Here is an 18,949-nt window from a genome sequence, read left to right on the forward strand (position 1 = left end):
AATAGTCTGTAACGCAGGCCGAGGACTGGAACCCTATGTAGTTCGCATAATGCCCATGAGAAGGATAGTTAAGCTCACGGTAGTTCCCCTTTCCTATGGACTGTGGGTTTTCCACTTTGGACAATCCCTACGTTTTAGAAGGGTCCCTTGATAATAAACTGATCACAGTGTGTGCCCATGCTGGGACCCCCAGCAATCAGCTATAGTCTATTTGGAAAACTGGCAAATGGACAAGTGTTCGATTTCCCTGCAACACCACCACAGGGAACATAAAGCATTACACAGTGCCCATTCAAAGTAATGCGTTGTCTGTGTAATGCAGGACAGGACCGGTTACAAAGAGTATCTCTTGCTCTGGAGGACCTCTCTCCATTCTAGTTAAGAGGATCCTGAACAGGGGACCCTCCTCTATTATCTCAGAATTCCCAAATGGAGTATATGAAATTGGGTTTTCTTAACTAGATAACCCCTTTAACCTAGGGGATAGGTGAGGGTACTCTTGTCCAGGGATGTGGGGTGTGGCGGCACCACCCAAAACCACATTTTTTTTTTTTTTTTTTTACAAAACCCCGTCTTTTCTTTGTAAAAGCCTTTGCTATGACCATACTCTATCTTCATGGATGAGATGTAAAGAAAAAAGTCACACCACCCCTACCTCCATTATCCCCATGAAGACAAGGTAAATGTTTGGGATCGGGGACAAAAAGTATATTTAGCAATGAGAGCACATCTTGTGTTTTTGTTAACTGAGTATACTTACAGTACATACACCTCTTACAAGTGAAATCTGATGTTTTTAAGGGTATTAAAGGGTTTTACCAAGTTATTTAAAAAATTGGCTACGGTAGGAGGGATGCAAAAAAAACAAAAACATTCCTCAACTCATGGATCCCCGTTGTTCCAGCGCCTCCGCTTCATTTCCTCCCTGCCGCTGTGCATTGACATAGCTTCAGCGATGATGCCCATCCACATGATCACTGCAGCCAACCACTGGTCTTAGTGGGTATACAGCACAGGATCGCTGAGGCCAGTGCTTGGCTGCAGCGATCACGTGAGTATACGGGCACGTAATCGCTGCAGCTATGTGAATACACAGCGGCCGGGAGGAACGGAGCGGCGACGCTGGAACGACGAGGATCTGTGAGGTAAGTAATGGCTCATTTTTTTTTCTTGCAACTCTCCTGCATTGGCCAATTTTTTAAATAACTTGGGAAACCCTCTTTAAGACCCTCATCAGATGCAGGAGGTTTGGGGTCTTAAGAGAGACCTGAAGGTGTTATGGTTTCCGATCATGCCATGGAAAGTGTTTACACCAGAATAAAATTCCAAAAAAACCTGTCAGAGTAAAATGTCTCTCCTGCCCCCTCCATATGGCACCAGTAAAAAAAAAAAAAAATATCTCCTTACTTAACTGTTCCTGCCACAGTGCAGATCTTTCCCTGAAGTGGAAGGGCAGAAGTGATGGTGGCCCATCAACAATGTGAATCAATAGCATTTCTCTAGTATAGAAGGGGAACACACTGGTCTCCCCAAGAGCGCAGATCCAACATGGTCACCTCGGGGATTAAGGCTGTTGCTAGGTAGTTGCTCCAATTTATTTTAATATAATATAATAGATCGTATTTTCATATTGGCATTGAAGAATGTTTGATTTTTTTCTTCTGCACCATCTACATGTAGTCTATCTTGTTTCTATCTTTCTAATGTACACTATATCTTCTATGTAGATCACACATTTGATGCCCTGTCTCCAGCTGAAGTTCCTAAAATCAACACTTGGGAACCAAGCTTCAATACAAAGTACGTTAGACAGCTTCCTAATTGTTTGAACCTCTTTTGCTATACCTGGAGGAATCCTTTAAAAATCGTTGTCAATGCAAAAAATGTCCTGTCCGTTATACCCACCTAAAGAGGGAGAAGATGCTGATGGCGCTCACCAGTGCTAGTAAAGAGGCAGCATACCCACATGTGTACAGGATCTTCACCGTGTAGAAATGACCCTTCTGGAATACAAATCACAGCTTGAAACATTTCCTTCCAGGACCCATGTAAAACAGGGCTACACAATTTGTGGGATCTGGAGGCCACAGCACCACACAAGAAGCACACAATGGGGGGAGGACTTATTAGTCAGTCTACGCCAGTTTTGTGGCAAATAACATTCGCAATTAATGCAAAAAATTTCTTTACCCCGGCTCCGACACTTTTCAAAAACTGGCCTGGACATATTGGGAGGAGGCATGGCCACCAGAACCCGAAAAATTCCCTATGAAACACCAGTCTTAATAAATTTCTATAGCTCCTGGAACTGCTTTTGTGAAAAACTGCAATTGTTCAGAACTCAGTATACAATATTCGCCTCTATATGGCACAGTCTGGCATTATGTGGAAACTATAGGGGCAAAGGATATAAGTATATTAGCACCTTATGGGCACTATTTAGCTCTCTATGGGCACAGTATGACACTATATGTGCACTGTATGTTGCTATGTGGGTAAAGCTGTTTCTAGGCACCATAATACTCTATGTAAGCAAAATAGGTCATTAGGCGTGCTATCTTTCATCTTGTGTGGCCATTATTTGTAGACAAACCATGGCGTTCTCTGGGCACCACCTAGCACTATGTGGGCACAGTATAAAATGATATGGCCCACAAAGTGTCAAAACAATTGGCTGTACGTGAGCAAAGTTTGTCAGGCTCGGTTTGGTATTATGTGGGCACTATTTGGCTCTATATGGGAACACTAAGACACTACATGGCCACTGTATGACTTTCTAAACAAAGCATTGCACTCTCGGGTTACTATTTGACATTATGTGAGTATTGTTTGGCTCTATGGCACTGTTTGACTGTGTGCAACGGGGACTCTGGCGGGCACTTTGAACAAAGTATGGCAATCTTGGCAATGCAATATGCACTATGTATCTGGGCAATGTAGGGCACTTACAGGGCAGTGTATGTATCTTAATGGGTGCTGTCTGAATGTATCTGAGCCACTCCCTGTAATCTGCGTAATGTTTTCAGGGTATTCTATAATCTTATTTAGGACTATATAGGGCACTACGGTTTATTGGTTCATGCTTTCAGTTTATGCTAAATGTAGCAGATCACGCGGGTACTTTGCAGAAATCGAAACAGCCAACCGAAGCATACGATAAAGTGACGTTTAATGGCTTAGACGTTTTTCAATTAACCAGACAATGGTCCGTCCCCCCCCCTCCAGTTTGCATTACTTAGATCCATTACATACGATACCGCCACCGCCATACTCGGGATGAATGTGCAGGATAAATATAATTAGATATTTGTCAGTTACTATGGAAACAGTAGTCACATTCTGTATATTTTCCTGTAACTTTAACATAGGCGGCGCACAGTGTGAACATAATATCACAGGGCAGCTTCTGTAATACATTTTACTTTTATTGCGAATCCTCATCTGAGGATGATGAAAAGAACATTTATTTCCTGCAGCTGTCAAAGTGGTCATTGGAGGTTTTTCAATTTAGTGATATTACCGAAACCTTATACTTTCAGAGGACCAATGCCATAAACATCATAGATCTTATAAGATCAAGATAAGATAAAGTACATTAGAGTTACAGGACAGTCACACATAAATACTCCAAAGGTAAAGCTCTAGATCGTTGAAATATTATAGATATATATGAGATAGACAGACAGACAGACAGACAGATAGATAGATAGATAGAATCTGCTCAGGGATGTGGTCTCACATCTGCTGCAATGTCATCTAATATGGAACGGAGGAGCGTCCTGGTCGGCATGACAACGGCCGCTCTGCCGACAGCGACGATGCAGACGTTCGGCGGGGGGAAGCAGGCAAAGTCTCACGAAGCGAGATTGAAGACAGGAAGTGAGGAGATGCCGTCACGTGGCAGGTCAGAGAGAACCGGAAGTCGAGGGACGTGTGTGTGTGTAAGCGGGAAGGGAGGGACGAGAGGCAGCAAGGTCGGAGGGGGAGAGAGAAGAACGGGTAGCAGGAAGCAGGGGAGTGTGCCGAGCAGATAGAGAGGAGTGCCAGGGAAGAGAGGCCAGCAGAGTCGGTGTCCGGTCAGAGTAAGTGAGGTCCGCAGTGAGGGCTGGCTGGCAGAGTGAAGCAGGAGCCTGCCAGCACGTGTGTGTCCACCGCAGCCATCCAGAAGGACAGAGGACCGTCTGGAACACGAACGGAGTGTGCCAACAGCCACAGGTACCGGTCATAGACCGTAAAACCCCTGACCAGGATCCTTGGTCCTTTCCTAGAGAAAGTGCCCATGCCCTTGTCATAGCCAGTGACTCTTCCCAGAAGTGACCTCCCTCGTTAAGCACAGCCACACTGCGCATAGACTAGTCCTTAAAGTGACAGACTACTCAGCCTGTGCTAGGCTCAAGATCGGTCGCGCTATCTCATTACCCGTGCCGGTGTCCCTGCGTTTACCCAAGAGTGTATAACTTCTGTAATCACCACCTGTTATGAATGCTTTGAACTGTTATTGGTGAATATTGTTGGGATAGAGACAGACAGAAGGAACGGTCGGGTTGACGGGACTTATTGGACTACTATATGAACTTGTGCAACCGTTAGTGTCAACCTCACCTGTTCAGTTGCATCCTAGGTGTGTCCGACGTTCGGACCGCCGACTGAGGAGAGAGAGGGTTTGTCGCGAAAGGTAGCGGATAGCTCCGCAAGGACCCGTGAGGGTGCCAGTAGGTACGAGTAGTTCATTGATTCCCACGACGTGACCCATGGACCGAGAGTGTGACTCTTACCCTAGGGTAGGCTGCCAGTAGTGGGTAGCTCCCACCGTGACTGACAGCGGCGTGACCGTAGCCAAGCCTGGCAACATGGGTTCAGACACAACCTCTCTCCGGGGGACTTCCAGCAGGATCGAAGTCCCCAACCTCAGGATTCCTGTCTGCTCCACAGAAGAGAAATTCCTGTACATGTTTATTACAGAAGAGAAATTCCTGTACGTGTTTATAACAGTAAAGAAGTTGAACCGAGGAGTTGTGTCTCTTGCATTGCGTTACCAACAGCGGTAATCCCTGCTACAGACGCACTTTTTATCAAGAATAAATCTTGCTAAAAAGTTCCTGCGTCTTATAGTCGGCAGTCACTGACCGCTTCCTTAACCCCTTCCCGACCCATGACCTGCCAGCACCTCATGGAGCAGGGCGGGGGTGATGTTTGGAGAGGGCTCACTCGCGGGGGCCTGCCCGATACACTGCAGGCCCCGTCAACTTACATGCTGCTCTGACGGCCAGGAACAGCAATCACGCTGTTCCTGGCCGTTTAACTACTTAAAGGCAGTCCGTCACCAGATGTCTGTATTGAACTACCGACATGTTAATAAAGATTGGCTAACCTGATTCTGACATGTATTATGTCTTTCCACATAGTGCCTCCTTTGAAGAGTGCGCGCGGTAACTTAAAGGTTGTACTGCGGATGCGCCGTATCCTGATCAGCGCATGTGCAGTGTAATCTTTATGCTCATCATTCTAATCGTCATTACTGCGCATGTGCCGATTAGGGTGTATGGTCACGCGCACGTTCACTACACTACGGAGCCTGGCGTTAACTCGCTTAGTACGCTGCCTGGCCCTTTTAATCAAAGGAAGCAGGGAGGGGGGTTGAACTGGGGAATGAGAGAGAGCATTTTGGAGCAACAGTGATGCCCTCGTTGAACCAAAATGCTAATTTGCATAAATGTAATAAAAGCCTTTTCTCTTCAAAGGAGGCACTCTGGGGAAAAACATAATACACGTCAAATCAGGTCAGCCTAATCTATAATAGCCTGTTGGTAGTTCAATACAGACATCTGGCGACAGATTCCCTTTAAAGGGGTTTTCCCATGAGGGACATTTATGACATATCCACAGGATATGAAGCAAAATGAAAGGTTTTGAAGCAGCACAAATCCCGAGTCTGGTGCGGTGCACGCTGTCAAGCCAGGCAAACCCACTCCGGCATGTTGTAGAATTCCAAGAAAAATAGTCACACGTCTCCAGATAATCAAAGTGGTTTTATTGTCAGAACATCCACGACAAACAGGCAACGTTTCGACCCATAGTGAGTGTGGGGTCTTTGTCAAGGCTTGACAAAGACCCCACACTCACTATGGGTCGAAACGTTGCCTGTTTGTCGTGGATGTTCTGACAATAAAACCACTTTCATTATCTGGAGACGTGTGCTGTTGTTCGACTATTTTTCTTGATATCCACAGGATATGTCATAAAAGTCAGATAGATGCGGGTCCCACCCCTATCTCTAGAACAGGGCCTCCTAAACCCCCGTTACATGGTCGGGACATGGTCTGGAGTTATGGAAACAGCTAACTCGCTGAGCTAAGCTGTTTCTGGAACTCCCATAGTAGTAAATGGCAGTTACGGAAGCAGCGTGGCATGCGAGCTGCACTATTTATATATATATATATATATATATATATATATATATATAAACACTCATATACACACTCATATATATATATATACACACACACACATATATACACACACACTCATATATACACACATATATACACTGTGAGGGTTTAGCATCAGGAGAGGTTGGTACAGCGGTTTCTTTGTAGCCAGAGACAGGGACACCGTGCATTAAAAGTCATAACAGGGCTTTGCCTGTGTTTTTATTCTTGTCAAAGAAACAGCCTCTTGTACAACAAGGCAAAATACAAAATAAATCCTGCTCGTCTGAGCACTAACTAAACAAAATATTATCTAACTATACCGAGTGCCTTCCTACCAGGCACTGGACACAAAGTAACACAGGTCTTTACTCACATAGAATACAGGCTACTCCAGCCTTAGTAGTCTCCAGTCTGAGTCAGGGGTGAGACTCACACACACTGTGTCTGCGCCTTTTTATACACAGGCTACAGGTGCAGCTAATTGAGCAGCAGCCTTGTCCTACAAACAGAGATGGACTCGGGATTGGGGAACCCGCCCTGCTCTTCTCCAATCCAACTCCAGGCCCTTTTTCCGGCTTTTCCTTAAGCCGAGATTGGAAAGCTAGAGCTTTCTATTGCAAGAACTACTCATTCCCTGGAGCCTAGGATACATATGACAGGATTCTAGGGGAAATGTACCTTCCCTCAATGACTTTACCTGTCACTGTCCCACAACACACATATGAATATATATATACACATATATTTTATATATACAGTGTATATATATATATATATATATATATATACACATTTCTACACATAGATACACACACGTGTGTGTGTGTGTGTGTGTGTGTGTGTGTGTGTGTGTATATATACACACATATATACACACACACTCATATATACACACACTCATATAGACACACACATACACATATATATACGAGCACACATATCTACAGACACTCGTATATACACACACACTCATATATACACACCCTCATATATATACACACTCCTATATATATATACACACACATATATATATATATATATATACACACACACACATATTTCTATACATACACACACACACATATATATATATATATACACACTCATCTACACACACATATATACACAAATATATATACACACTCCTATATACACACATTCATATACACACACACTCATATACACACTCATATATACACACACTCATATATACACATAAACACATACTGATAAATATACACATATACACACACTCATATATACACACACTCATATATACGCACTCGTCTATACACACACTCACATAAACACACACTCATATACACACACTCATACACATACTCATATACACACACTCATATATACACACTAATATATACACACTCATATACTCACACACACTCATATATACACACACACTCATATATACACACACATATACACACACTCATATATATACACATATACACACACACACACATATATATACAGACATATACACATGCTTATATATATATGTACACATACACACACTCCTATATATATACACATATACACACTCATATATATATATACACATAAACACACTCATATATATACACATATACACACTCATATATATATATATATATATATATATATACACACATATACACTTTTATATATATATATATATATATACACACACACGCATATATACACATATACACACACTCATATATATACACTCATTTATCACAGTTAGGTTCCCACATACACAGATGTATACACAGGGCCGATTCTAGCTTTTCTGCTGCCTGAGGTGGAAATTGAAATTGCGCGCCCCCGATTTTGATTGACATCCCCCTGACTGTTCTACACCACTACCAGCCTTCTCAAACTCTTGTGGATGCGCCGTTGCCTTGTACTCCCCTGGCATGCGTGGTGCAGCGATGAAGCCGGGCAGAGTACACCTCGCTGCACGGTGCGTGCCCAAGTAGTACAAGGCAATGGCGCATCCGAGAAAGTTGTATCGGCCAGGGGGATGTCAATCAAGCATGGAAAGTTCTGCTGGGAGGCAGGACTATGTGACTCTTCAGGATAGCGGCACCACCCCATGACCCTTTAATGAGTAATTAGCCTATAGTGTGCGCCGTTTTAAAAATTAATTTTAAAGCGGTTAAAACTACCTGACAGGTTCCCATTAAATATACTATGAATTACTTCCAACTGCCTGCAATTTTGTTATTATAAATATCTCCTATATAATTACAGCACCAAAACGAAGCTCTTACATATATACAGCACCAGAACAAAGCTCATATATATACAGCAGCAGAACAAAGCTCAGCACATAAATACAGCACCAGAACAAAGCTCAGCACATAATCACAGCCCCAGAACCAAGCTCATACATATATACAGTACGAGAACCAAGCTCAGTACATAAATACAAAACCAGAACCAAGCTTAGTACATATATTATAAACATATACGTCTCACAGGTCAGGTAACCAGTTAAGTGCAATCAATTCAGTACAGAAGCACTTCCAACAAAAAATAGCCGACTCCCATATATCATAAGCAGAACAAGAGGACAATGAGTCACAAAGCCATAAATAAATAGAAAATAGTATACATTTTATTATAATAAAAAAGACAAAGATTATAAAAATGAACAAGAGGATCTAAAGAACCTTATCTGTATATGGACCACACAAGCAGTAATAGTGCTCATCGATACACACGGAGCAACATTAAGTACCAAGCAGTACTATTACTGCTTGTGTGGTCCATATACAGATAATGTTCTTTAGATCCTCTTGTTCATTTTTATAATGTTTGTCTTTTTTATTATAATAAAATGTATACTATTTTCTATTTATTTATGGCTTTGTGACTCATCGTCCTCTTGTTCTGCTTAGTACATATATACAGCTCCAGAACAAAGCTCATTACATATATACAACTCCAGAACCAAGCTCATACATATATACAGCACCAGAACTAAGCTCAATACACATATATAGCAAAAGAACAAAGCTTAGTAAATATATACAGCACCAGAAAAAAGCTCAATACATATATACAGCACCAGAACAAAGCTCAGTACATATATACAACACCAGAACCAAGCTAAGTACATATATATACAGCACCAGAACCAAGCTCAATACATATATACATAAGTCATTTTGCCCTGCCAATCAGCGTCATTGTAAGGCATTGAAAGGTCAGGCACGGGACGTACCCGGCCTTTCAGCTCTTATGCATGTAATTGTATCTGCGTTCTATAGACGCAGGTACAATTAGTGCAGGAGGTGGGTGGCTGGTTTCATTGGCGCCGCCGCCCCCTTTAAAGATGCAGCAGGCCGCCGCCTGAGGCGAGTTGAGCTAATCTCGGGCTCATCTCACCTCATAGACGGTGCGGCCCTGTACAGGACTGTACAGGAGAGTGGACCCTAAGCAGTGGGCCGGCCCACTGGGAAAATTCCCGGTGAAGTGCATTGTCAATCCGCCCCTACATGGAAATGATAAGATTCAGTGGAGTTTTCAGAGATACATATATCAATCTGCTCAGCTCCTCCTGCTCTATAATATGCTGCCTGCAGATAGGACACCATGTTTAACATGACAGATTCCTTTTAAAAAAATACCAACGTTATGCTGGAATTTGTTTACCCACTAGTTTCTTCTAGATGAAAACATTAGCAATTTATATCAATTAATCTAAAAATTTATCCTGCCATTGACTTGCCTTTTCATCTGTCTCATTGCTGGTATTAAAGAAGCAGGCCTTCAGATATGGAGGGGAGTGGGCAGTCCAACCATTGTCTGTGCAGTTCCTAGTGATGCCAACTGAAAAAAAGAAATTGTATGACTGGCAGAATACAATATATCTCACAAGATGAGCTAAGCTGCGATTTTCTTTTTCAGAAATACATAATATCCCCAAAATATTTAAAATCCATAGAATTGTTCATAGAAATTTTATTAAAAGGATTTTCTAATTTTGGAATTTGTGGTATGTATTTTAGACATGTTGGAAGGTTGCACTGGTGGAAGTACCAGAGCTAGGATTACTCTGATGCCCTCGATGAGGAGACAAAGGCCCTGGGTACATGATGTAATACCTTCAGCTCTGGCTCCCATGGTTGTGAATGTTGGGGTGGGTCACATCAGAGCTAAAGGGGTCCAGCTGTTTAACAATGGGATTGTAAGGATCCCAGCTATCGTAACCTCCTGACATGTCTAAAGGAGAAAATCCTAAAATTGTTTGTTACCCATACAAGTGTTGGTGGAACCATCAAGTGGCTTGCAGTCTTTTTGCTGCCTGACGCAGAAAGTGAAATGGTACCCCCTTTATCATATTAGTAAAAGTGTAGAAATAGACCATATATCTGCCAGAATGCTGCTCCTGCATTCATGAATGGGTGTCATGGTGCCACCCAAGGCCAAGTTGTCACCTTGCCTCACAAATCTAATGCTGTATCAAAGCAAAAATGTTTATGTAAAAAAAATCTGTATTTCTATGAACACTAACCAGTTGTCTATTGGCAAATTATTCTGGAACATCACATTGGTGGGGTTCCTGGTGTTGAGATACCTATTAATGTTTTCAACATGTAGGTCCTAGTATTTGACCATGCATAAGTGCAACTCTATATTGGAAGCACTCATTTGTTTCCAATTTCCTTCTATTAAGACGTGGTCACACCTGCAAAGGGGACAATTGCATAATTTTCTGCCAAGTTGGTGCATCTTAGCCAACATGTGTGGTACTGTTTCAGAGAACCAAGTATCCAACTAGGGTTTTCAGAATAAACCATCAATAAAGACTGAAGAAAAGTGTGGTAATGTTCTCTGCTCAACCTCATGAGCACTATTGTGGTGGGACCTCATAGCTGATCTTGAAACTGGACCCACCAAAGAATTATTAGGTCCTCATTTTGGCTAGTCTGACCGTGGTTTGAGAATGAACCAAAACTATTATTAAGATAGTTCACCTTGTGCCCTACTATCCCATTGCAGTGAATGGGAGATGTTCAGCTATAGACTCAAAGATCTCAAGCTAGAAAAGTGGCAGGGTGCCAAGAAAAGTGGCGTGGCCCATTCCCTTTAGCAACTAGAGTTTTTAAGGTGTTTTGAAGGTGAGCTCCCTACTGACATGAGTCCAGAAATATATATAAGATAAACAAAGTTTAAGATAAAGATTTTTTAACATTTCTCAAAAGTTATTGAGACCGTGCTTCGCGTTTCACACCCTCACTGCCTTGGCGGCGAGGATTTTCTTAGAAGATCAATGCGTTTCTCAGCTTGCTTAAATAATCCTTCCGAGAGCTGTGACCTTTTCTCTGGAACAGTATAAGATGCTGGAAATACTCACTGTACTCTCTAAAAACGCAGGGATTTTGGAGAGTACAATGATTCGAGTAGATGGGACAGAAATAAGACAAACCTTTTGCGTGATACAAGTCATATTTTGACTTGTACATTGCCCGCTTACATTGAGGATCTTCATAACCCCAGTTGTTTTATATGGAAAGTTTCCAAGTTAAAGCTGATATGGTATTTTTTTCATATAGTAACACCAGTATGTGAAAATCGTGTACTACATACAGACATGAAAAATGCTAAAACCTATTTCCAAGAAAAACCTACATGTCCAGGGAAACAACTTTCGCTCTTCCAAGACTTTCGGCTAAATATTTGGTGTCTGGGTTATTATAAGGTAAGAAATGTTGTGATGCATGTACTAGGGCTGGGAAATTATCACCTAAATCAAACATGTAGCCACAATTACGATTAATGAAGGAATATTTAGGCCACACCCCTTTTTGGATGTCACACCCCCTATTTGCATGCTACGACATTGAATTAATACTCATTCCCTGTGCCTGCTGTATACCACTGTATATAATATACCCCCTGACACTGCCCAACACAGTATATTGCCCCCATAGTGTTCCCAACACATTATAATGCTACTATAATTGCCCTCCACACAGTATAATGCCTCTATAGTTGCCCTCCACCCAGTATAATGCCTGTATAATGCCCCCATAGTTGCCCCCACACAGTATAATGTCCCCCATAGCTGCCCCACAGAGTATAATGCCCCCATAACTATCCTCCACACCGTATAATGCCCCCCATAGCTATCGTCCACACCGTAAAATTCCGCTTAACTTCCCTCCACACAGTATAATGCCCCCCATAGCTGCCCTCCATACAGTATAATGCCCCCATAACTGCCCCCCACAGTATAATGCCCCCATAGCTGCCTCTACATAGTATAATGCCCCCATAACTGACTTCCATGCAGTATAATGCCCCTGTAGCTGCACCCCACACAGTATAAAGTCCCACATAGCTGCCCCCACGCTGGATAATTCGCCCATAGCTGCTCCCAGCTGTGCCCCCAATAGTGCATGATAAATATAATAATATACATACACACCAAACCCGTTCCAGCGACGAGTGGAGAAGATCCTTCTGCTCCTCTGATCTGTGCGGCACGGCGCAGACAGGTGCGATGACGTCACTGCCTCAAGTCCGGCAATACACAGTAAATAGTAGAGCAGAGACCTTAGGGTCCCCTGCTCTACCGTTGGATTCAACTGTATGTGCATCCTGAAGATGCAGATACCGTTTAAACCGGGAAAAAATAATTGATAAAACCGAAATTCGCAGGATGACGTCGATTGTGCTGAATTTTGATTTTGATTATTTTTGGATTAATTGCCCAGCCCTAGCACATACATATTGCCCTATCATTTGTCCCTCCTGGACCCTATAAACCATTTGAGTGGGAGTCATAGTGACGAATAAGACTACATAGAAAGTAAAATTGATGAACCCACATTATGTCCCTCAATAGTCTCCTTCTTCCCCATTCCTCATACATTGGATTTACTTGAACTCAAGAAAATAATATTCTTAGAGGAAATGGAGTGGGAAGTTGGAGACAATTTTTATCAATTTAATTGAAGTGACCTAAATTACAATCTAGAAAGGTTTTGTCACAAGTCAGAGATGCGCAAATTGTGACACAGCAGCACATGTGGCCACTGTAACTCTTAGGTATAATCTCAGTTGGACCTGGTAGTCCCTATTTTGTAGGGCCTATAAACATAGTGCTACTATTTAGTAAATAGATGCGATAGAATTATCCACGCTTTGTTCTTTAAGGTGAAAGAAAAGATGGCATCCAACCCTCATCTGCCAGTTCAGGTAATATTTTACCCCATTTGGAGATGCGTCTGAGATACATCTGACTAGCTAACAATAAAGCATAAATGTCATGTAAACTCATTCTTTAATTTTATTCTCCATATGCAAGTTTTTATAAAGTGGACATAAATGTAGACACTCAGTGGGTCATTGGTTGAAAACCATGATGAAATTTAGTCATAATGTCCAAAAGGCTTATTAGAAGCTCAGCCATTGACAACTAGTCATGGCCATCAACTTCAGAAGCTACTGCTTTGTATGTTTGGTTGCCCGCAGCCTTGTTCATATTGCCATAATTACTGGAAAAACTTGATAAACAGACAAAAGAAAAATAACCATTGAAGGTAATTATGATATTAGTCTCCTACCTTTTGTCTTAAGAAATATCTGTAGACTCTCAGGACAATAGACAGTCCCAGTCTCTCCTAATGAAGCTGCATTCCAACAGTTAATACCGTCCCACTCGGTCGGACATCCTGTAACAGAATAAGAAGGTTGTGTTTGATAAGTCATACGTCTCAAATCTTACCCAAAAACTTCTATATCCCAGGCAGCAGCTCTTCTCACTGAGCTACTGGCGGTGCTGGACAGCTCCAATTCTGAATCTATTGTCCAGATTGTCTTGATTCCTGCGACTTGAGATTTCTTGCCTTATTAGTCTTACCCTTTTGACTTCCTATATAAGCCTGGCCCTGGCATTACCTCCAAATGTACACATTTTATTGGTAAGTACCAAATTTCTTCAGTCTTTACCACCAGTCCTAGAAGAGGTGAAGTTACAAGTAACTGAAGGTGCAACATAATAAATGAATTTACAGCATAGGGTCTGTACCTCAAGGACTGGCAGCTGAGATGGCCGACAGGAACTTCTTGTACCCTATACAGATAACAGAGTATGGTGGAATCCACTGATCTACATTGACGCCCTTAGACTGTTAACCAGTCAATGAGTTGTGTGTCTTCCATTAATGGGTCATTAAAACTAGAAATGGACGTACTTGTCAATCCACAAGACTTTCTCTCTTGCAGAAATCTGGTAGAGAAAACAAGGGTCCGTATTCTCCTATCACCCTCCGTTTTTGTTGAGCAATAACTGGCATTATGGTTAGTAAAAGTGGTGGACATATATTGCTTGGTGGAGGGTCCTGGAAGTCTCCGAATACAATATTCTGCCTCCCAGTCAGGGATTGGTGAGTGTGCTTTAAGAATGAGGTGGAGGTAAAATTAATGTCTCCTGGACACCCATTAGAAAACATGGAAGTGTTATTTATAGTCTTCCTACTCCAACCTTAGATACACAGCACCCAACACACATTGTGATCGCGTGGCTAAACGTGTAATAGCTAAAAGTGGACAATCCCTTTAAGAAAAAAAAAATACTTCTTTCATTGCAAAATAGATTTGCAGTTTTGTAATTTTTCAGGAAAAAAAAAGATTGTTACCCTCATTTGTAGGTCTGTGTAATGTCTCATTCTCTGATTGCATTCTCTTGTAACATTCAGCCTCTTGCTTTAGAACCTGAAGAACGAGTTCACATTCGGGGTGAGTACAGGTAATCTAATGTAGAGACATAGCAAGAACAGATGATATTAATTTGATAAAGCAGGTCCTTCGGTATTTAATATACTTCCAACAGCAAAGTCATTTCATAATGCTACCAAACCCTACTAGCACAGCAGAAATGGGGGGTGCATGCTTCTTAGTGGTATCATACAATTTATTTTTGCATCACGCTATTGCTGCCAATCCATTATTGTTCACAAATAATAAATGTTGGCTTGACATGAAAGTAGAGTTGACGGCAATCTGAGTTTTCCTGCCTCAGATGGGGCATAACTATAGGGGCTGCAGAGGTTGCAGTCACACCCAGACCCTTGAATTTATGGCAGCCAGGGGAAGGTAATAAGCATTACAAGGTGCCCATTGAAATCAATGGTGGGTCCTCTAGAAATAGATACGCTCTTTGTAGCCTTTTTCTGTTACGCCTACTTGATGGATGTCCCAAATGGAGAATCCTCTCTATTAATTTAGTTGTCTAAGAGAATTCAGAGCTATTAGAGGTGGGTTCCTTTATTCAGGACTCTCATCTCTCAACTAGAGCATCTTCTTCTCGAGAGGTCTTGGCTTGCTGCGTATTACACAGACCACCCATTTATTTTAACAGGGAACCATGTAATACTTCATTTCTCCTGTGGTGGCACTGCAGGGAAATTTGACAGTTGTTGAGATAACATCCGACACCCTGTGACCAGCTTATCATTGGTGGACCCTTCTAACAGAAAGGGATTGTCCTGCCCTAATAGGGTATATTAAAATAGGATTTATAAACCTGACAACCCTTTAAAGCACATCAAAGGCTCCCTCAATTTAAACCTATATGATAAAAAATGAAATGAACCTTTACATTTTGGGAAAAGTTTTGTCTTACTTACCCTGCATCCCCATTGTGTGACAGATGATTCCCGTTTCTATACAGACACAATTCATATGTTTTTGTTTTTACTTGTCCTGCTGGGAGTTGTAGTATGAGAACATTGACATGTTGTACCTGTTTAAGTCTTAACTATAGTAATTGGAAGGGTATTAGCATCTTGCCCCGTTGTATAGGGTGTGGGTGGTATGCTAAAGACAGTAAATTTAGACTATTGAGCAGTCACTTAAAATAATGGAAAACCATGATGAAATTATGATAGGGTCTGACAATAGAGTAATAAGCACAATGCATGAAATTACAGTCCGGGCTTTAACAATTTGTTTTAAGTTTGTGCCCCCCCCCTCCCTGCTGTTACACTTCTTTTTATCTAACATGAACATCACAGAAATTGTCAAAAATTGTGAAAATTTCAAAACATGAGATTTTACCATTAATGCAGGTAGTGGTGGAATTAACCCATTCAATGCCGAGTGCACTTAATGTTATGGGTATAGATATGGTTTGTGACTTGTGAGTGAATGTATAGCAGGGGAAAGGCTAAAGGGGATAAAGAGAGGTCTCACAGGGTCCCGTTGCCTGAGGGATCACAAGACACCAGTATTATAAATGGTACATAGTAGGTGGGGGTCCTGTTACAGATTTTGCACTGGGGTTCAGGAGCTTCCACTTATTCTCTATTGATAGTATTTTATTATAGTGTTATGTTATGTACTATGGTTTCTAACTGAATTATATATATATATATATATATATATATATATATATATATAATGTGCCCAGTAAATACTCAACTAGTAACTTATACGCTCGTGTGAATGTAGACTTAAAGGGACTGTCCAGGGTTAAAAACATTATTTTCCAGAAACAGCACTATTCTTGTTTACAGGCTGCATCTGGTACTGCAGCTTAGCTCCAGTCTGCATTTTTCCAGAAACAGCACCACACTTATCCATGGGTTGTGTCTGAAATTGCATCCCACCTCCATTCACTCGAATGGGGCTGAGCTGCAATACCAGACACAGTCTATGGACAAGCGTGGCGCTGCTTCTTAATTAAAAAAATTTGTCGAACTAGACAAATCCTTTAAGGGGTGTTATCAAAATTATATTCAAACAAAAAGTTGTCATACTGGAGCAAATATCGTATTTTATAAATAAACTGGTGTTCCCCTTTATGGCACCTTCAGAAAGTTGTATATGACCCAGAACCAAGAATATGCTCATCTTCCTTCCTTTGTGCCATGATCTAACATATATTAGACTAATCTCCGCAAATCCCAAATTCATCTTTACCTGGTATATGCCATTCATAAAGGGTTAACAGATGCAGAACAGCCACACATTGTGTATAATACACTGCTACATGAATACAAACAAATGTATCACACACTTACCACCCCAGGGAACAGCAATAGAAGAAGATAATAGATATTTCCATGGATTCTTCCGAAGAAGGTTGACGGTAGTGAATGAGACATGTCTGGACAATGTGGTCTTCTACAGATTATAGTCCTTCACTTTGAAGTCCTTAACGGAGCAAAGCTTTCATCCAAGTCTTGTGTATCACTCAATGTAGAAATCCAAGTGTCTAGTCAAAGTGAAGACAGAATGTTCTACATAGAGTGAGTTCTTATAGAGCATTTAAGTGGTTCTCCTTTAGGGCTTTTACCCCCATTCAAGAAAGCTTTGGCTACTTCTGCAGATACATCTCTCCTGAGCCTGGTCCTTCCTTGGAATGCTCGAGATGTCATCTCAGAAGCTCAGGTAGTGCTATCTCCTCCTCCCTGGATGAAGGATTCTCTCCTCCTTCCTAATCCTTCTCTATTTTATGTATCTGTTCTCTGGTCACAGCATCTCTGCGCTCCATATCTGGTTCCTTATCCCTGTAAAATGTTTCTAGGCATGTGAGAATTCAGTGATATAACCCTGGAGGTGGTGGGGAGAGGTGGCTGCATCCTAATAACCATCTCAGGTTACACAGTATAGTTGATGGCTTTGATCTTCTTGACCAACATGTAGATATGGACGACGAATGCAGCTGTTCATGGGACTTTATAATATATATATATATATATATATATATATATATATATATATATATATATATTTATTTATTTTTAATTTTTTTATATATGTGTGTATATATATATATATATATATCAGGAGACCGCTTAGAATGCACACTAGAATTCCAAAATCTGCAAATCCATTTATTACATCTACAGTTTTCCAGGTGGGTCATTACAACGGTTGCCCTTGATCCGAGCACGCTTGGACAGTGAAGGCCAACCAAATTTTGTCAGTGGGGTATCACTTTAAATGTCCTCCCACTATTTCATGTCATTTCCAACACTCCTAATCTTCCCGATTTAAGAATATAATGCATTATCTATAGTGAAGTCTGACATACAGCCCCAGACGAAGGCTGTCAGGCGAAACGCGCGTCGGGGTTGACGCCAGACAGTGTGGTTCCTGACATGGGTAAGGGGCTCTAGCACATTGTGCAGAGTTAAAACATCGGTGTATGTACTGTTATATCTATTTGTGTATCATACCATGTCCATATACATTTGGCTGCTCTGATTATTTTTCTATGTACAGTTCCAATTGACATTAGGGGAGCAGGCTTTTTTGGTCTATGTAGCCTATAGTCATGCACACTTAGTGCATTGTGTTATACATTACACAGTCCTGTCTCTTATTTTCTATACAGTGCCATCGTTTGTACTTTTTTGTACCTTATTGTCTGGTTGGCTATCCGCACTGTGGTAATCATCTCAATGCTTTTAATGTGTTTGTTATGTTCATTTATATTTGATTCAATAAATTTATATCTTTTTAATTGTTCTTTGGTGTGTCAGACTCCAATTTTT

The 18,949-nt window shown here is 41.4% G+C and overlaps 1 protein-coding gene across 1 annotated transcript in view; it reads right to left on the reverse strand.

The window, feature by feature from the left end:
- LOC142666814 (vasoactive intestinal polypeptide receptor 1-like) overlaps positions 1 to 17,923 on the reverse strand; it is a 59,251-nt gene extending 41,328 nt beyond the window's left edge. Inside the window, exons 1-5 of the mRNA XM_075847021.1 lie at positions 17,471 to 17,923; positions 15,086 to 15,200; positions 14,012 to 14,119; positions 10,168 to 10,268; positions 1,906 to 2,003 (exon numbers count right to left, since the gene is read on the reverse strand). Of these exons, the coding sequence (XP_075703136.1) occupies positions 1,906 to 2,003; positions 10,168 to 10,268; positions 14,012 to 14,119; positions 15,086 to 15,200; positions 17,471 to 17,554 (506 nt within the window). The 5' untranslated portion in view covers positions 17,555 to 17,923. The remainder of the gene's footprint in view (positions 1 to 1,905; positions 2,004 to 10,167; positions 10,269 to 14,011; positions 14,120 to 15,085; positions 15,201 to 17,470) is intronic.
- Between the last annotated feature and the right edge of the window lie 1,026 nt (positions 17,924 to 18,949).

The sequence above is a fragment of the Rhinoderma darwinii genome, chromosome 13 (assembly GCF_050947455.1).
Source record: "Rhinoderma darwinii isolate aRhiDar2 chromosome 13, aRhiDar2.hap1, whole genome shotgun sequence".
Classification (NCBI taxonomy): domain Eukaryota; kingdom Metazoa; phylum Chordata; class Amphibia; order Anura; family Rhinodermatidae; genus Rhinoderma; species Rhinoderma darwinii.